This window comes from Pogona vitticeps, chromosome 1 (genome assembly GCF_051106095.1).
Source record: "Pogona vitticeps strain Pit_001003342236 chromosome 1, PviZW2.1, whole genome shotgun sequence".
Taxonomy (NCBI): Eukaryota; Metazoa; Chordata; class Lepidosauria; order Squamata; family Agamidae; genus Pogona; species Pogona vitticeps.
In genome coordinates this window covers 124,556,474-124,577,370 of record NC_135783.1, presented here as the reverse complement: position 1 = coordinate 124,577,370, position 20,897 = coordinate 124,556,474, and the positions used below count along the sequence as shown (strand labels likewise).

The following is a 20,897-nucleotide window of genomic DNA, read 5'->3' as shown; positions in this document are numbered from 1 at the left end:
TATTGAGCATCATATATTCCAATCCAGGTACCCGTGTGTGTTAGATTCCATCAGGTCAGAACCTGTAAGAACCATAACAGAGTTTTCAAGGTAAGTGAAATATTTATGGAGTGGTTTTATAGTGCTACCCCCCCGCCAAACTGTGAGTTTCCATGGCATTCAAACCCAGGTCTCCTGGGTCCGTAATCCTCTCCACTATGCTACTTAGGTATCCGTAGCACAAGAAAGGTCGAAATGTGATTTTCTTCATACATGCAATCCCAGACACTTAATCATTCTCAAAATAATTTGCATTAAAATTGCTTTTGTTGTTGTAGTAACGGGGCAATTCAGCAAGAATGCTCTCATTTTTGTCTGGTTTCTGTCTTTCGCAGCTTCACCAGATTAAGAAAAAGTGGCTATTAAGGATAGGCGTTGTCACTCACATTGAATTCCAGCAGACGTTTCCAGGGAGGGTTTGCTATTTCTGTCCATTGCAATGAACACAGAGGTTTCTGACAACTGATAAACTTAAAAGCTTAATTTGGTATGAGCTTTCACAGCCAGATGCAAGGGACACCCCCCCAGTCCACTACAATTTGTATTACATAAACTTGTTGGCCTTTCTAGTGCCACCTGATTCAATTTTTTTATTATTTGTACCCTGCCTACCCCAGACCCCCCAGAGGATCTCAAGAGTATCAATCAGATCTCAACCGCCCAGTGTAGACCTTTGCTCTAGATGGGCAGGATAGAAATCCAATAAATAAACAAATGAACAAACAAACAAATAAATAAAGGTTTGTTTCCATTCTCACAGGCTTAAGCAAAATGCTAGATGCAGGCTTTCTTTCCCTTCCTAAATGGCTATGTGCTGAACAGGTGCAAATACCATGGGACAGCTGGGACGCAGGGGCAAGTCAAGGCTGAGCCCTGAGGTGGGTGTCTGTCCTGCATTTCCACAATTATCCCCTTGTTACTCCACCCTCCCATTTAACCGAGACCCAGTCTTTCGCTTGACACAACTTTAGAGTTTTCATGGTGTGCTGCCAAGCGGCCTCCAACTTTATGGCAATCCCATGACTGGTGACCTCCAAAAGTCCTATCCTGAACTGCCAGAGTTGTAAGCTCAAGGCTGTGGCTTCTTTTAAGGAGTCTGTCCACCCCTTCTTCAGTCCTCCTCTTTTCCTGTTGCCTTCAGCTTTTCCCAGCATTATTGTCTTCTCTCCTGACTCTTCCGTCACTTGCCTCGTGGGTTTTTCTTTGGTTTTGCTTCCAGGGGAGAATCCCAAGCTTGGTTGGGTCCAGAACCTACAACATACTGGTCTTTCTAACCGTTCTCACTCCAAATAGGGGAGGCAGGAAACACATTCGACGCCGGCAAAATATCTGCCCAGGCCAGAAAGCCCGTTTCCCCGTGCCTGCGCCGAGAAGCGCCGCCCGTCCTTCCCTTCCCGAGGAGAAGTCTCGCCGGTGGCCGCCTCCCCAGAGGAGAACTTCCCCGCCGCCGGAGGGGCCAAAGAGGGAGGAGGAGGAGGAGGAAAACAAGTTCCTGGGCAGGGCTACCAGCTGGCCCGAGGCAGAGGCCAGCGCCTGCTCGCTCGCCCGGCCTCCGGAAGTCTCCTCGGGAGCCCGGCGCGGCGGCGGCGGCGGTGGCGAGCGGGGCGGCGCGGGCTTGTCGCAGGCGCCGTTTGCTTGCCAGCTTCCCTCCGGCCTGGCCAACATGGTGGTAGGTCACGGGGAAGAAGGAGGAGGCGGCGCTGCTGCTGCTGCTGCTTTTTTTCCCCTCGAGGGCAACTGTGCAAGGAAGTGCCGGTGGGGACCGAGCTCCGCCTGCTTCCCGGGCTGGGCTCGCCTCTCCATGCTGCTTCCTGCTGGGCCATGCGGCGCCTGAGAGCCGGAGCCGCCCGCTGCCTCCTCGGGAGAAGAGGCGCCGCCTCCTCTTCTTCTTCCTCCTCCTCCTCCTCTTCCTCGTTCACTTCTCCTCTTTCCTTCTTCAGGTGGCGGCGTTGGCGGGGCTGCTCCTGCTGTCCCCGGTGAAGGGAGGCGGCGGCGCCGGCGCGACTCGCGCCAAATAAGCGCCCGAGTCAGCGGAGCGCTGGGCGCGGGCGCGCGAAGATGTTGCTCTCGCTGGTGCTGCACACTTACTCCATGCGCTACGTGCTGCCCGGCGCCGTGATGATGGGCACCGCGCCCACCTACCTGCTGGCCTGGACAGCCTGGCGCCTCCTGTCCGCCTTGCTGCCCGCCCGCTTCTACCACCAGGTGGACGACCGGCTCTACACCCTCTACCAGAGCATGGTCCTCTTCTTCTTCGAGAACTACACCGGCGTCCAGGTCAGGCTTGGGCTGGGGTGGGGGGGCCAACGTGCCATCAGGGGACCCTCCAAGCTTCGTCCTGTGCCGCCGCCTCCTCCTCCTCCACTTCAGATTCCTCTTTTGTTCCTGTAGTTTTGGGTGCCTTTTTTTATTTATTGCAAAACAGAAAAAGGGAAGAGTTAGGAAATGCCCAGGACGCAGGCATGGGCAGGATACCTGTCTTAGGGTAAACGGACCCGGGCCCCCAAAACGTATCTGATGGATCTTGGTGTCTCGAACAGGTCTATCCATCCATGTGCCAATACTGTGGTGTCGTGGCTGGGTTGAGTGAAATCTCCATTCTCTTGCTCGCCCTACAACAGGTGGCCGCCCCACCTGCCTAGTTGCCCAGAGCACAGCTTCTCAACCTTTGGCTCCTGCAGGTATTTGGGACGCGGGTTGCTGGGATTCCCCCCCCCCTCCGTGTGCCGGGTCTCTGTGACAGGAACCTCAAAACCTCTTGAGGCTAAGAAGCTCTGACTTAGAGAGAGAGAGGAAGTCCAGGTGTCTGTGCAGAGGTGCTTTTTACAACCTGGGGGCTGGCCACCCACCTCAGTGACTGGAGAGGTTCCTTTGCTTGCCTTCATTGGCCCCTCAAATGGGAGTGTCCTTTCTGGCAGCGCTCGAGGCATCCGTCCACATCACCTAGAACAGAAGTGGGCAAAGTGCGCCCTTTCAGATGTTTGACTATAACTCCCAGCATTTTATTTATTTATTTAAAATGTTTGTCTCCAGCCTTTCTCCTTGAAAAGGACCCAAGGCGGCTTACAACAGTGAAAGACAGTGTTTAAAGTTGAAAACAATGAGGATACAATGGTGGTTAACATCAGTAAAAGACAATATTTAAATCTAGGAACAACAAATACAAAGAGGCATCCTACATCATTGAAAGGCAATATTAAAGCTAAGAACAATAAGTACATTTTTAATGTACATTTTAATGACATTTTTAAAAAATGTCACTCTGAGAAATGGAAAACACAAAAATGGAAAACTCAAGTAGTACTAAAAATCCAGTCAAAGCAGCAATGCGTAACAGTCTGTCTAAAAATCACACACAGGTAGCTGGTTACTCAGGGAAGGTGCGCCTCCTGAAGAGAAAGGTCTTTGCCTGTTTGCGGAAGGAAGCAAGGACCAACCTGGAAAGACAGGGCCGGTCTGTCCTCCTGTGGGCGGGAGTTCCAGAGTCTGGGTGCAGCAACAGAGAAAGTACTCTCCTATGTGCCCATCAGACACACCTGTGAAAGTGGGGGCTCAAGATTAAGACCTCTCCTGATGATCTTAACACCTGAGCCAACGCATAATGGCATTCTTCGCCATTGCTGGTTAGGACTGATAGGAGTTGCAGTCCAGCAACACCTGGAAGGCTGTGCTCTGCCTACCTCTTACCCCTCCAACCTAGAAGATTGAAAAGATGGAGCAGAGGCAACTGCAGGGCGTCCCCATCCCAGAGGGTTATGTGCTGCCCGTACAGTCTCTTAGCCGTGTAGTCATGTAAGATGGGGCCTGATTGTCATTTCTGCTCCCAGAGGGAAAAGGCAGGCAAATGAAAGAAGCAGCTCCAACTGCAAGGAATTGCAATTCACCTTGCTGACCTTTGTCTTCCTTCTCAGGGCAGTGTGGTGTTGAGGAGTGCCCTAGCTGGCAGTGGCCACTCTGGCAGTGGACAGAGGCTGCAAAGCCTAATCACAGTGCCTCACAGGGAGAAGAGAGAGCACAAATCCAAGCAAACTAGCAGAGCTAGTGGCATATTCTGGGGAGCATCTGTCATCCCTCCATTGTCCACTGCCCTACTGTTTGGATAGCACACTGGATTCAGTCTGAAGAGCCTGGTACTTGCTACTGTACCGCCAAGAGGAGGTTTTCCTGCCATTTCTCTCAGAACAGTGTGACAGACCACTTTGCCGCCCAGAAGAAGTCAGGGGCCTGCAAGGAACCAGCCATGTCCTTGCTTCCTTGCATATTCTTCCTCTCTGTGGTGAGCATTGGACCTGTTAACTGCAAGGCCAACTCTACAACTAGCCACTGTGAAGTGGCTGCCTTAGGCAGCAGATGCTGGAAGCAGAGAACAGCTGTAAGATGTTGGAACACTGAGGTATTGGAACTAATTGGCCTACCTCCTGTCTTCAAAAAAATAAAATAAAATAAAAACAGTGGCCTTCAGGTTTTATGGAAGCATTGAAGAAAGTTTTAGCTTCAGGTTTGGTCAACCTCTCTCTAGATATCTTAGCTGAGGCCCTGTAGGGTGTAATTATTCATACAGACTACTTAAAACAAGAGGGGACCCCATGACCTTACAGAAGTTGTTGTCCCGTGGCTGGAGATGCCAGGATGTGATCAAAACATCTGTGAGCCAAAGCTTCCGCATCCTTTGTTTTCCATCACTCTTTTGACATAAGGTTGTTTTTACTTGCCATTGAACAATTGATTAAACGTGTCAACTCTTAGTTGGGACTGGCAATAAGATAATGTCCACTGGCCTTTAAATAGGCGATTTTGGAAGTTCCACTGAAATCAGTAATACTAAATTGTTGAGCAGATATGATTAGGCAAATGTGTTTAGGAACCACTGCCCATTTCCAACAGGCAGATGCTTTGAATTCTGTTCAGTAAAGCAATCATACAGATGTCAGATGATCCATTCATTAACCAGGCATGAATGAAATTAATGTCCAACAGGTCAAAGGTTTCTGCATCCTGTTATCCTGTACAATTTTGTACTTCAGTTACCTTCATCCCTTTCCCCTCATTCATAAACAAAGCCTAATATTTTCCAGGTTTTTGTCCTTTTGCATTCAAAATTAGCTTTTTTCCACTCATCATCATTGTCGTCATCTCCAATCAAGTTTACCAGGAAAAAAATATGCTTAGTTGGATCTTTTATTTACACCATTTGTTTTATTTAAACATGTATAAAATACATATTCTCCTGCATGGATAGTGTGGAAAAGGTTTTTCATTTGTACAAAAGGATTTCATAATTGGATGTATGGTTCTTTTTAAAGAGATGCTGCATTACAGGTAGGAAGCCAGCAGCTCTACAGGTCTTGCTGGATAGTACAGATTCCTTACTATTGCTTACATTGACTAGAAGTGAAGGGGGCTGTAGGCAAACAAGTTATCAGGGCATAAGACGTCCCTCCAAATTTGTCATTCCAACTGCGTGACTCTGTTCTTGCAGAATGCTATTTGCTGATAATTCAACTTATCAGTTGTAAGCACGTGCATCATGCCTGATCATTCATGCTTATTGCCTCCTGAAAACAGGAGCCACTAACGTAAAGCTTAGCTGGATGGGAAAGCATACAACTTAACAAATATCTGAATCAAGGTACAGTATTTCTCTGACAGAATAGTTTCCATCAGCCACCTTCAGACCTCTGACTTGATAATCAGGCAGGAGTGTTGAGTTCAAACTCTACTAGATATTGTTTATGTTTAAACAAATATTCCATAGGCTGTAAGAACTGAGTGGGACCACAGCCGAGCAGTGTGCACCAGCTTGCTGTCAGTAATCCAGAATTTTCAGCTGTTGTGCCTTCATGTTTTGATTTGTGCCCACATTTGGTCCTTGGATTTTGGTACATCTGTAGTTACACAGAAACAGTTAAAACAGCATCCTTTATCTGCTTCTTTAATGTGGCTTCGGGAGGTACAATAAGGTATAAGAGAAAAACATGAATGGATTTGATTGCATTCTGAAACTTAACTGATTTGATCTCCAACCTGAATCACTACTCAGAAAGGCTTGGTTAAATGTGATCTCTCTCAACAAGTACCATACACAGTACACTGTTGCTTGCTATATCCGTAATAATAACAAAGCTCTGTTCATTGATACTTCTGAAAGTAGCAACAGTTAGGGTTGTACAAGCAATATCATAATAAAAATCATGACTAGGATTTCTATGACTCTTCACATTTACTTTGTAACCTACATGTGAACCTATAAGCCAAGTTCAAACATATTTATGAGTAGTCTTTCTCAACAGATTACTCATAATCATGTTCAGCCCCCCACCCATCAGTTCAAACCTAAGTTGCCGGGAGGAAAATACATGTTATAGAAATCCTCCCCTTAATCATAACAAATTTAAACTGGGAAATATAGTTTACATTTTAAATTTCTATTTTTAAAAAGTAATTGTTGTTCAATTTGGAAAGGAACATAGCAAAATAATATCTGTGGCACTACCATAGAGGTGTTATCCTTTTATAAGAAAAAGTATGAAGAAGTATTTTTTCAAAAAACTGATTTTTTTCAAAAAACTCATTTTTACACAATAAACTCTGCCTGCCCATCTCAATTTTATTGCTAAGATGGACCCTTGCATTCATACATGGTTATGCTGATTTCAGTAGAATGCTACATAGTGTTTATGTTAACACTGGGATGAAAGAGGAGAAATGGCATTCCTGTTTCTAACTTTAGTTCGTTTTAAAAATAGAACTTACTAAGCCTTTGTTTGAAAAGAGTGTTTACAGTAAATACTGTGATTCCTGGATTTTGTATTTGTTCTTCATTATTATACATCTAACAATGTATCTGTTTTTTTTTCCACTTCTAGATAATCCTTTATGGTGATTTGCCAAAAACTAAAGAGAATGTGATATATATATCGAACCATCAATGTACAGGTTTGTATACAGTTTCCTTATCTACAAGGAGTTTATTTAGTAAAGAAACATAAAGAAATTTCATGTGAATATACAGCTGTTCAGACTGAAATTTTCAAGGTTTAGAATATTTGGCTCTTTTATATTAAGATAATAGAACTGGAAAAATATTTCACTTCCAAGTAGCATATTATTTCTTTATTTAAAATATTTTTACACCACCTTTCTCTTTAAAAGGACCCAAGGCAACATAGGATCACCATGGGATACAATCTTCTGTTTGGAGTGTGCAGCATTGAGAATCCATGTTGTACACAACAACATGTTCTAGGCAAAGATGTTCCTTAATTAAACCTACACTGTATATACAGTACAAGGTTGTCCTTACTAACAAGGCTTTCGGTTTGTGACTTGCCAAGTATTGTAGAGCAACAATAAACATGCATTTTGAACTTGGTTCAAATTTCCACAACAGTTTGTAGTATTCATTGAAGCTCTTGTTTTTCTAATATAACTTTTAAAAACATTCTTTAACATGTATGATTGTCTTGGGATATCTTAGGCTGATCTTTCAAAATATGGATCTATTCTACAGTAGGTTGTCAATAGAACTGATATTATTTGTCAGCTTTATAAGACAGACTTCATAGCAGTTGAAGCTCGTAACATTTCAAAATTAAGACATAAATTGGGAATGTAGATATTTTTAAATTACTGGAAAAGAAAGGAAAGGAGTGTGATAACGAGAAGAGCTTCTCTTGTGTTGCCAGTGGGAAAACCCCCGCTCTTCATGTTCATAAGCAACAGCATGATTTCTCAAAAGATGCAAAGAATTGGTTTTAGAAGTGTTTTGATATTGATTGATGGGTCTCAACTTTGTGTTTTGGATTTGCAGTTGACTGGATTATAGCCAACATGCTGGCCATCAGGCAGAATGCTCTTGGGCACGTTCGATATGTTTTGAAAGATGGGTTAAAATGGCTTCCTTTGTACGGGTGGTATTTTGCTCAGGTAAATCTATTCCCATTTCATATTACGTGCTTATTTTCGACAAAATTCTATCTTAGACATATTGAAGCAGGAGTAAATCCCATTGGTTTCAGTAAAACATGCTTAAGACTGTGGCAATACCTTCATTATGTCTTACTAATATGTTTATCAGGGACTTTGAATTGCCTTTCATGTTTGTAGGTTTCATCGGCATCATACAGTAAAGAGGGTATTTGTGGCAGACATTCTGGTTTGATGTTTGAAAATATGTGTATCTGGGGCAAGACCTGCTAAGATTCAGTAAAACCTGGTTTCTGACCTGCAAGTTTAATAATAAAAACATGAAAGCATCTTGTGCACTTTAGAGACTTAAGAAAAGAATGTTATAATGATGTAAGATTTTTGTGGAGTGCAGCCCATGTCACCAAGGACATAGTTTCACGTTGATTTACCGCTGTATATCCGCACATGGTTGGAGTGGTATATAAAGATGCAAATCAAAAAGAAAGGAAACGGAGAAATTACTTCCTGCCCTTCTCCTTCCAGCCATATGTACTTCAATGTCTGTGTAACGCTTCATACACCCGATCAAGTGAACTGCAATCCTTGAAAACTTGTGCCAAAATAAATGGCTAGAATCCTGTTAGCATAAATGTACAGTGGACCCTTGACTTACAGACGGCTTGACTTACAGACTTTTTGAGTTACAGACTTCTCTGGCCGCAGAATTTAGGTTTGACTGAGAATTGACTTAGAGACCAGAAAAAAACAAAAATGGAACAAAAACGGCCTGTTACGGGATTAATCGGTTTTCAATGCACTGTAGGTCAATGGAGACCTGACTTACAGACTTTTTGACTTGAGAACCACCTTCCAATACGGATTAAGTTCTCAAGTCAAGACCCCACTGTATGCCATACAGGCCAGATGACATCACCATCCAATGGCAGATACCGTAATCTTTAATCTGATCACATTAAAAACTTCCCTCAAGAAGCCTTTGGGACCCTTCGGATGGAGTGGGAGGGGGGCACCTTTAATATCAGAAAATCACTGCCAGCAGTGGCATCACCTGGCATGCACAGCATAAATTTATGCCAACATAATTTTGGCCATTGTGTTGGTCTTTTAAGATGTCACAGTATTGTTTCTTCTTTTTGCTGCAGCCGAGGAACACAGCATCCACTCTTTAGAATGCTTAACAGTACAATCCTGAGCATGTTTACTCAGAACTACATCACATTTGGTGGGGTTTGTATTCAGGTAAAGAATTGCAGCTCAGGGAATAAAGTGCCTTGGAAGTCTAGGAAAATAGATAGGATTGAACTTGGCAAGACTTACTTTTGAGGAGACGTGGGATTGCACTGTAAATAGTATATTTATAAGTTAACACATGGTTAATCAAAATGTGTAACAAATGTTACTTTCATCATCTTCAGATTTTTAAATTCTGTCAGTGCAAATACTACCTTACCTATATCCATTGGGTAGTAGTCTAGCTGATTTAGGGATGATGCATAAGATATTAGGAAAGTTGGTTTCTCTTCCAGGAAGTCAAGAAAAGGGAGATCAAGAGGTGCCTGTGGACACTAAAAGTGAATAGGTTGCAGGGTGGATAAAAATGATTTTTAAAAAATCAAAGTGATTTGCATCATAATTTAAATTTTAAAAATGATAATTTAAATTTTAAAAATGTTCAAAAAATCAGATTTTTAAAAATTTAAATCAAATCCACCCCTGATGGTTTGTAAGCCTAGTGTCTTGGTTATATGAAAATGTAGACCAAGAAGAGGTCCTCTTTCTAAATAATTCCCTTTCCTTTTTCTCTCTCCTCTAGTTGAGCTTAATGTGGATTTAATCCTAGTAGGCCTTCAGAGTAAATTATGGAACTGGGTTCCAATAAACACTGTAGTTGAGACTCAGAAGATCTTGGGCAGACAAGGGGTAGTGTTTGCTATTAGGTGAGTGTGGTTCCATATCTCAGTTGGTGCCCTCTCTTAGAAACAGTGAGGAAAAAAAGGAAGAGCTGTCTGGAAGGTGTTAATTTCTCTGCATCTGTCCTCACAAAGTGCACTTATAGTACGTGTGCTATGAAATATTCGGTTGCTGGCTGCAAAAGTGTAGCCAGAAAGTACATATTGACAATATTTAAATGCCTTAACATCTCTGTTGAGATGATCGTGTAGAGTTTTGCATTGACAGGAAGAAAAGGGGTGTATCTTGATTAGAGTTGGGGGAATTCACATTCGTATTTGAGCGCCACTCAGCTAGTCACTCAGCAGCCCTGCAGAGAGACTCGTCCTCCCTCCCATTGACAGGAGCGGCTAGTTGAGCAGGACCCCAGGAGTGACTGGAAGGAAGAGAGGGGCCGCCGCTGGCAGACACATGAGTGGATGGTCCAGCCCCAGGGGGCGGACCCTTGTTAACTACAGCTGCTTATACAAATACCCCCGCATCTAATCTTGATATGAAATGGTTGGCTTTTCATCCACTACTTGTCACCCCTCTCTTGCAGTGTGGTTCAGAGCATGGTGGGCGATCCTTCACAGGTTTATTGACATTGAAGCTATTAGTTTTCTGTGAGAATTGGTAAGGTTTTTTTCCCCCACTGATGCATGAAAATACTACAGGATCAGTTCAGATACTATAGCCTCCACATGCAGGCCACTTAGAAAGGTTCCAGTGGATGTGTTCTGGGTGGTGACCAAGTTTCTGGCAACTGCTGGTAATTATTCATCTGATCCACATAAAAGCAAATTCATGATTTCCATGTAGAAGGAGTTTATTTTCTGGCTGCCTCCAGCTGAAGACCTGGATATTTGAATGTTAAGCTAGAGCATGCAAAATAGGATTGATGTGGCGGCTGCTTTAGATTATTCCTTGTGGCAACTGCCTCTGCAGAGGAAAGTGTTTTTATGAAACAGGTGGCCATGTGGATGGACAATCAGCTGCACACGACTGCAGGCCTAACAAACAGGTGTGTCTCCACAACAGTATGAGCAAAATTGGCCAATATGTATGGCAGAGCAGCTTGTGAAATGTTAGCAATTGGCACATGGTTACTTGTCAGTGTGCACCAACTGTTCAGCCATCACGATCCTCTGCCTAGCAAGTGGAATGTGGTGATGTGCCTGAGGGGGCAACTGCATTGGTAGATAATACAGGAAATACTGTAGGATTGGAATGATTAGATTCACATTGTTTTCACTTGACAACACAATGTACAAGCCAGTGTGGATCAGCCCAGAGTTTTCCCCTGCTAATCCATGTTTTTTTTTTCTCCACTTCTAGGACTTCTAATTTTTTTGCAGCAAATACATTTGCATCAGTTCACTTGTGCTGACGCATACAGTCTCAGATCCTTCTAAGGAGGGTTTTTTTAGCTTTCTGTTTCAACCCATTCTACCCAGATAGAGCAACAGTAAGAGAAGCAAGGCAGTGGGTTCATTCAGATGGGACACTGGCTGCCGTTTCCATCCTCTTTTCCCCAAACTTGGTGCCTGGGTCTACTTGTTTTCCAATTCCCTTTTCCTTTTTTTAAAAAAAGCTTAGCACTACTTGTGTTCGGGCACCTAAGACCGCAAAGAAGAAAGAGTGAAGAGTCAGCACGGAGCAAGTAGGAAATGGCTAATCAGCACTTCTTTGCAGCTAATTAAGTTAGCTCTGCTGCATCCATGCCTCCCACAAATCCAAAATTATCTTAAGAAGCTGCACACAACACTGATTGCCAGTTTCCTCCCCTCTCTCTGCTGATGCCTGAGTAGTCTGCTAAAGTGAATTCACACAAGGGAGCCCGACTTCCTGGGTGTGACTCCACAGCAGATCTTTTGGTATTTTCCCCACTGTGTAGCCATACCCTCAGTTCTCTTCTGTGAGTTGAAAGACAATAGGATACGAATTACATTGATGGCCTTACTATAGGTTAGTCATAATGATGAACTGAAGCTGTTTTCATTGGAGAGATGCTAGAGAGGACATTCTTTGCATTACTGTTTTTCTCAGTGCAAGTATTGCAATTATTTGTTTGTTTTCTATCCAGCTTATCTCTTTTATCCAGAAAATTCTTTCTAAAATTTTTAAATAAAATACAAAAGAAAATTATATTGATAACCATAAACACAGCAATATTATCATTGGTACAAATAATACCTCTCATACACTATTATTCTTATTGCCATCATTCAATGCTTCTCCCACCCCGGGACATTTTGAGCTATATCTTTGTAGTCCCTTCTCCTTTCCAAAACTGCCAAGTTTTTTGTGATGGTACCTGATGTTTACTTTCCACAGAGACATACTGTATTCTATAACATCTCCCTACATATTGTTAAATTCATTTGTTTTTAACAAACCCTTTAAAAAAAATGTTGATCTTTAGATTCTGAGTGGGATTTACACATTTTAAAATAGAATATGGTTTGAAGCATGGATTTAACTTCCCCCACTCCAAAAATACACACATGAACGTATGTCATTCTGCATACATCATGTTTTAAATGTGCTTGAAGGCCCTTCTTGCTTCTGCAACCGTAAAACAGCACACTGTTACATGAAATATTTTTTCTAAAAGGGAAGGGAAAGCAAATAGGCATGGTGGGCAAAATGAAGTTCATGGTTGCGATGCAAACACACACCCCGGGAATCAAATGTTTCCCCTATACCCTTTGGCCTTTCTCTCCCACACTCTCACAAAATGGGTAACTGTTTTGAGGAAAAAAATGGTTCAGAAAGTCAGCCGTGTGCCATCTAGGGCATGTGGGAGGCAATACTGACATGTTTTGAAGTGTCCATTTCACATTGGCATGACATGGAAAAGAAACAATGGGAAAAAATTTAACTGGCACCAGTTAGTATGTATATCTTCAACGATTTCATATTTAAACATCCATGAGTCATCACTGACAGATTATGATGCTCAGTTCTTAATGCAGTCACACAATGTTCACATGTTCTTAACCATTAGAAAGATAAGGTGTGCCCCCCCCCCGTCTTTTCAAAGAAAAAGGTGTAGGCAGGCAGGCATTAAGCATGGTCTTCAGGATTAGGCATTTATGGCCACCAGACCAAAATGTCCTCCTCTTGATGTGAGGTTACCGATGGAACAAGACCAAAGGCCTCTACAGCATCTTGTCTCTCACATTGGCCATCAGCAATGGTGGGCTCACTTCACAGTGTTTGGGGCCAGTCTGGGGCCCCTCATGGTCTTGAAAGAGTGTAAAGAACTCCTAGCAGGACTTTGTTACCTGACAGGGTTCCTAGGACCAGATGTATTTTCCCACACACACACCTCTGCAGCCACAATAAGTAATTCCATTAGTGGCCTCTGAGTTTATTTTGTTTGCTCCCCTTACAGGTTCAAGGTCATTTCGCCTGGGTTTTTCCTGGAGTTAGCTTCCTGAGTACTGCCCTGTTTGAACAGTCCATTCCCACAGGATGATAATATGATTCCAGGCTGGAGTTTCCTTTAGGACATGATGTTTGAGTGTGGGGGAAAAAAACAAACCTGAATATTTTTCGTGCTGTCTTGAGGGTGGCAAATACAAGAATTGTCTGACCACCACACGTGATGATCTGTCAGTGATGACACATGGATTTTTAAGAAAAGTGTTAAATCATTGAGAAGGATAACCAGCAATGGTGGTGCCAGCTGACAGGTATTTTTTTTGTTCTGTATCATGCCAAATCCTGCAAAAACATGAAACACTTCCTTCTCTTCCTGTTGATGCTGCGTCAGTGATGTAACTCACACCAAAAACTTTCCAGTGACAATTACAGAATTCTGATGGAATGCATATTTCCTACCTCAAATAAACATCCTGTTGTGGAGAGTATGTATACGTTCTGAATATGCAGAGAGCAGAACACAAGTTCTAGGAAAACATGCTAGAAAACTCACGTGGTGTGTGTTTGTGTATGTGTGTTTTGATTTAGTCTGCAAATTAATCCTTCAATCCACTGGAGAAGGATTACTAATAGACTGCTGAATAGATATATTTTGGTACACAACTTTGACATCGCTTCCCAAGAAATTCCTGCATATGCAACACACCTGAATAAGAAAAAGGTTAATATGCGCAAGATAACATTTTCTCAACATGATGTTTAAAAAACTGTTGTTTCATTTTAAATATGTTTACTTGGAAGCAACTCTAGTTGATTGTAATAGAATTAATTTCTTAATAAATGTGTAGAATTATAACTTTAAAATATATAAGTACCTTTGTGGAAAAGATCTTAAACTGCATGCAGGCAGATCAGAAAAAGTTTCAGTGGACTACCCCTTTTTGTTATGTGGGATCAATAGGCACTTTGTCAAATTCATGGGTTTTCTGTATAAGAAGTATATAGTGTAGGTGCCATTAATATGAGGATTACAAAACAAAGACAGATGGTTCAGCATGCTGACTCAAAAGAGAGAAGCGATCAGGGTTGTTGTCCAAACCAGAGATGAGGGAACAAAAAATTTGGTTGCCATAAATTTTTAAAGGTTACAGCTTTGTTTAAATTAATTGATGTGTTACACATGTAAAATGCAAATGTTTCTTCTGAAAGTATGAAGAAAACGGTTTTCTTCACTTGAAGTGTATGATAGTTTAGGATTAACAAAAGGCAAGTTTTTCTTTAATTTTTGTGCCCTTTATAGGAATACAGAATGTGAAGGTACATTGCTTCTTTCCTGAGACTCAGCCAGTGTGTTCCCTTCTCGTGTCCCCTTGGTTTTCTGTTCCCTCACACACATGCATGCTGTCGGTATATACTGGGCATATTCAGTTCTTCTTCATGGCCTCTGTGAATCACACCCTGGGTGATCCACGCCTGCGCGGAGCCTCTTCAGAAAATTCCAGAGCTTCTGCTGTAGCAAAAAACATATTAGAATAAGGCCCCTCCCCCTCATATAAATACCTTGGTGCCAAAGCTCCCCTTTCAGTTTCTTGTGATAACAAAATACCACTTTCTGATGGCCACGCCAAGTGCCTTTTTTGCTTGGGAGAGTCACACCAGACCTACCATTGCATTCAGACTGCAGATACCTCTTTCTTAAATGTGAGTGGCATGGCTGAGGCTATGTAAAGACACCAAGAATTTGCTCAGTGTTAGAAGAAACTTAACACTGCCATAAAGTGTTCACATTGAAGTGCTTCTGCTTATGGTCCCAGTCCTTCCTTCCTTCCTTCCTTCCTTCCTTCCTTCCTTCCTTCCTTCCTTTCTTCCTTCCTTTTCTCTTTTCAGATTTTCATCCATGTAATGTGCCATAGTGCTGATCATGCTCAGTAGGCTGTAGGGCAGTCTGAGGGATTTCTCCCTACAAAGTTTGAGGATTTGTTGTGGGGGGAGGGGCTCTTCCAGAAAATGAAACTCTGCTTCTCCATGGATTTCTATGGATAGCTCACACTTCTGTCCCTGAGGACATTTTGAAATATGCAGGTAATGAAAATGTTCTGCATACCATTTTCATTTCTATTTTAGACATGCTACTCTTTTCCCTTCTCTTACTTTTTTCTGTTTCTCAACTACTGCATTCAATTATCCCCAATTCCACGTGTCAGAGTGTTTTTGCTTTCTAAGTCAGTCTGTTGTTTTAAAAGGGATTTCCTCTTGGGAGTTTTCCTCAGTTTTTTAAAACTCTGCAAACCTCAAACTTACCTCATGTCATTCTGGGAAAATAATAGATTGTTCTGTTACTGGTCTTTCTGTATACATTTGTTTATTTGTCAATACAAGATCTATAGTTGTACTGTATTCTTTCAACAAAACAAAGCTTTAAAGAGGTGGGAGGAGGGGGGGAAAGACTACCCTGTGTTGTCTTGACAAGCTGATAGACTGCATTCACGTGAGCACATGATTTGCATAGGAAGATTTGCACGGGAAAGGATGTTTCCTAGTTAAAGTAACATTCTAGAAGCAAAACAACTTCAAACATTAGAAGAGATTTGTCTAGAAGATTCAATGTCAGAAGATGCATAGTGTGATCCTATGTGTGTTCTCCATCCAGTGCACTGGAGTTAGTGAAGAAATAAGTTAGAAATCTAAGACTCTGCAGTTGTAACTTCCCCTAGGACTTCAGATTCCTAAGGAAGTCAATGGTTAGCGTTATGAACGTGTAAGAATTTTTCTGATGTCTCTTCCAACCATCAGGAGAGGTAAAGAGAATCTACATACAAGTCATAAGGATCTGTGAGAAGGGGCGGTGCAGTTGTTCTGTGTTCAACTGTGTCCACTATTCTTTGTTTAATCTGGGTCTTACACAGAGTTTAAAGCTCGGATGGGGAGCCGATTTCCTCTAGATGTTTTAGAGTATACCTTGTACAGTGCTTTGAAATTCGCCCTGCTGACAAGGTTTCCTGAGAGATGTATCTTGTTGATTCTCAGTGGAGCATAGCGCTCAGCCGGCAGGCCCCTTGTGCAATTTCTAGCTTGCCACTGTGCAAGGTTGAGATCATCTTGTTGAAATGAAGAGGTTCTATGCGTTTGTAGCAAGGTAGCAAATACTTCATTGTGCAAGCCCAAAAATGGTCATAGAGTCTGCATAATGAAGTATGTAGGCGTGAACAGAATAAACAGAATTCTACCCTGACATTTTTTAGTCCAGAACAGCTGGAGAGCCAAAAGTGTGCTAGCTTTTGTTTTAACTGCTAGGGTTAGGTTTCATGGAATCACAAGCTGGAATCCTGTTGGATGGGGTCCAGCTGTGCAGTGAGAATGACATCTGCAACAGTGGCAAATTGGCACTGATTAAAGGCTTTTGCCATTTCAGGTACAAATGACTTCACCACATTGTATGAGCTATGCAAATCCTGAAATCACAAAAGGAAAATTTTAATCAATGGTAGTTAATTGCTGCTAGTGATATCATTCTCATTTTGCAGGCAGAGTGTGCAACAGGATTTCAACCACAAGAGCATGAACTAGGAAATCACTCAGTGACTTTAGGTAGTCACTTTCTCATTGTCTCAGTCTCTAGGATTTAAAATGGGAAACATTTGGACGGACTTTGTAGAAATTCTAAACTTAAAAATGACTTCAAGTTTTGGGGGTCCAATTTCTTTCATAGGTTGGAGGAACAGATTTTGAGAAAAGGCATAATATAGCTACCTTTTGCACTTGACTTGGGTGTCTTCATGATTGCTCACACACTTTCTAAATCCTACTAAATCACTGCATTCATTGTTCTTATGCTTTCATGCTGAACACATGTTTTTGTGTGAAAATCCTGTTAGTTGATGGCTATATTGCTATTTCAGTCTCTTAAATCTTCCAAATATAATGAGTAAATGGAGAGTACAGATTTTTATACTGGAATGAAGTGCAATATAATAGAAATAACAACAACTCTGTTTAAGCTTTTTCATTTTGCGAGCTGAAATGATCTAACTTTTCAGCAGGTAGAATTACAGAAGCCAAGTAAAATAGCAGAAATTGACATCTTTACCTTTGGGGGGATGTTGAAAATTCTGTGGGCTTTTTCTTTCGTTTATTGTAGAGTTTTATGGGGACCGGCCATGACACTTTGACTATGCTTGCATACTGGAACAAGCTTCCTGGTAGAAAGCGGGCATGTAAATCATGTTGACACATTTGGCCTTTAATCAACAAAGTGACAGAAAATGACAGTGTGAACATATGGAAGGCCCTGGGCCAAGGGGTGGCGATGGGGCAGCAGCTGAGTGAAGCCTATGAAGCCAAGTGCTTTGCGCCATGCTTGTAACATTTTTGTTAACTTAATACAATAGGACATCTTTTGCAGACTTTCTGTGGATAGATGCGTTGGTAAGAACAAGCTTTAAAGGAAAGCATTTGGTATTGATGAAAGGCCCAGAAGGTTTTCAAATGGTTCAAGAGTTAGTTGATCACAGCTGGTGTTGTGATAACATTGGTTCCAAATAGCACTGAAATTGTTGTTACAATTTTTAAAGCTTTTTAGCCTTTATTGTTTTATCTTTAGTGGGTACCATCTGATGCCAGTGAACTTTTTCTTTTTTCGTTTTTTTTTTTAAACTTGAGCGGTGGGACTTCTCCTTTCCCTCCTCTGCTGCTACCACCAACACTTTGAAGCAGAGGAGATTGGGTGCAGGAGGGGGGGGAAGCACATGTAGAAAGCCAGATATTAATGAATGAAATCCCCATGCTTAGAAAGCCTTTCATTCACTGTTTCACTAATTCTCATATAGACTCATCTGTCCTTTGATTAAAGAATGTAACTTTTTGCAACACAGGTCTAACTGTTGGATACCTCAGTGGTTTAGGTCTCTGGCCACAGAGCCAGAGGTTGGGAGTTCAATTCCCCCCACTGTGCCTCCTTGACAGGGGCTGGACTCGTTGATCCATAGGGTCTCTTCCAACTCAGCACTTCTAAGAACATTATATAGTACACGATTCTGCCTTATACCAGGTCAGACCTTGCATCCATCTCATCTAGTACTATCTGCTTTGACTGTCACTAGCTGTCCAGGTTCTCCGACAGATTTTTTTTCTATAATCTGCTGCCTTTTTTTCCTGAAGCTTCAAGGGATTAAGGCTGGGACCTTCTGTTCACAAAGCATACAGTAGGTTCTACATGCAGCCTCTTTTCACACCTTCCAGTTCCTGTCAGCTCCCAACTCCTTTCTCCTTCCTTGTTGCTTTGGTACTGAGTGTGTGGGAAACTGAGTGTAAGATTCATGCTAGATTTTTGTTGCTCCATTTCAGTTTGAGTTGTAATAGGGTTGTTGTTCATGCTGAAATGCATAGGGTTGAATCCAGAGAACAACTTCACTTGTGCATGGAAGCTTTTCTCATGCCTGGCTTCTACTACAGCCCCATCCACCTTCCCAAAGGGTCAGTGGTCCCTTTGGAATCATGGGAAATAGGGATGCCGCAGCAGAACAGAGAAATTTTACTTCCTTCCATCAACTAAAGTGCTTTTCTACCCATACAAGATCTCTGTGGTCGAAACCTATAAGTATATTGAAGACTCTTCCAAGAGGTCTTGATATTCTTTTCAAAATCCTTAGGTGTGTTTAATTCCTTGCTTGTAGACTGTTGAAATGTAGTACATGTTGTTTCATGACTCATTAAGTGTTATAAAGATTTCCTTTCTTTATGTGCCAGCATGGAGGAGTCTATGTGAAACGAAGTGCCAAATTTAATGAGAAAGCAATGAGGAACAAGTTGCAAGCCCAGACAAAAGCTAGGACACCGGTAAGGACATATGCATTTCCTATATGCTTGTGTACATACTAGCATAGTTACAGAAGGTCCATTTGAACCAGTGGAACATATGGAAAAGTTGCAAGTTGCAGCTAGAATAAGTCAGTTTGAATCAGTGGAACTTGCATAGGAGTTCATTCGCCAAATCCTCATTGATTCGGTGGACCTTGTTGTTTTTTAGTCGTTAAGTCATGTCCAACTCTTCGTGACCCCATGGACCAGAGCACGCCAGGCCCTCCTGTCTTCCACTGCCTCCTGAAGTTGGGTCAAATTCTTGTTGGTAGCTTTGGTGACACCTACTCTAGTGCAATTTACTGTGCTAAGCAAGAGGATTTTGGCCTTTGTGTATTGATCTTCTATTTAAAATGAGGAGCTTCCTTTTAGGTGACTAACATATTAGCTGTAAATTATAGTTCCAACTGCTGATGGAAACATAATGGAATTTTGGTTTTGCTCTGATGTGTGACAAAGTGGACTTGTCCACAAAAGCTCACATTAAAAAATATAAAAGTTAGTCTTTAAGGTGCCACCACAGTTTTGTCTTTTTTATGTTTGCTTTGTTGTTACCTATAATGCTTGCACAGACTAACACAGCTCCCCTTCTACAACTACAATAATAAAATTTAGGTGCCTCCAATAAAAATTGAATTCCTGTATTACTCTGTTGTTGGTGATTATCTTTGTCCCTTTGCACTTAAATTGACGCTATATGGTAGCCTTCTGTTGTTAAGAAGTCCATTTATTTTTAAGCTTTTGTCTTTATATGGCTTTTGACATAAATAAAATATTAATTAACATCACTGAAATTAATTAATATTTACCATTGGGCTGATTAGTATCTGATTAGTACACTGGGGCTTCCTGTGCTGGGTCTTCATACAAACCCCCTTCTCATAGAAATCATGAGCCTGAAGCACCTTCATAACATCACTCACATATATACCTGCCGGAGAGCTTGGTATACTTGGTAGCCTTTTGGATTCTGGCAACAATTCACAAACAATTCAATTTATTGTATATTTCACTTTAAGATTGGTAACTCTGCAACAAAAACATTTTTCCTAAACCCGTTTTGATAGTGAGCAATGCTAGGTTTGTTGGTTTGTTTAAACGTGGGAACACCAGGCTGATTCAAGTCACAGCACTAAACAACAGTGTTCCTTGTCACACAAAGATACCTTAGAGTTTCATGAAGATAATGCTTGTTGCATGGTTAAAGAAGTGTCAATTGTATTTTTTTTTGCTAGCAATAACAATAATGAAGGGGTCTTATGTGTTGCTCTTTGTTTCTAGTTTTGAGATACTGTCTAAATAATTCATGGTTTATGAGGAACTGATGGTTTAAAAAACCCTGAATGTTCCTTTATGGGAGCAATTGCTAATGAACTCTGTACTCTTTCACAAATAACCTTTGTGAGAGAACCGATACAGGCACAAACTAATCTCATGTGTTATCAGGCTGAGCTGTGAGAAAAAAGGAGGCTATTGATTGTAGTAATCTCTTGTATATTCTGTGGAGGCTCAGTCTTGCAACCTATTTATTTGAAACTTTGCCGCTCCATGCTTTCCCACCAATGCTAAATTGCTTTGCTTTCTTTACACCGTAGAGATGCATAGAGTTGTACTTCATGGCCTGTTTTTTGGCTCTCTTCCATTCCTGTTCAGCTGAAAGATGTACATAGGACTGCACCTTCTCTTTCCTTGCAAATCGGGGTACCACAAATAACACTCCATTGTAGGATTTGTTAATGGTTTCAGCTAAGTCA

General features: G+C 41.8%; 1 protein-coding gene across 1 annotated transcript in view; it reads left to right on the top strand.

Moving 5' to 3' along the window:
• The first annotated feature begins 1,567 nt into the window (after positions 1–1,567).
• Positions 1,568–20,897, top strand: part of AGPAT5 (1-acylglycerol-3-phosphate O-acyltransferase 5) — a 35,375-nt gene continuing 16,045 nt past the window's right edge. The window contains exons 1-5 of the mRNA XM_073000606.2: positions 1,568–1,708; positions 1,980–2,316; positions 6,906–6,975; positions 7,850–7,965; positions 19,033–19,122. Of these exons, the coding sequence (XP_072856707.1) occupies positions 2,098–2,316; positions 6,906–6,975; positions 7,850–7,965; positions 19,033–19,122 (495 nt within the window). The 5' untranslated portion in view covers positions 1,568–1,708; positions 1,980–2,097. The remainder of the gene's footprint in view (positions 1,709–1,979; positions 2,317–6,905; positions 6,976–7,849; positions 7,966–19,032; positions 19,123–20,897) is intronic.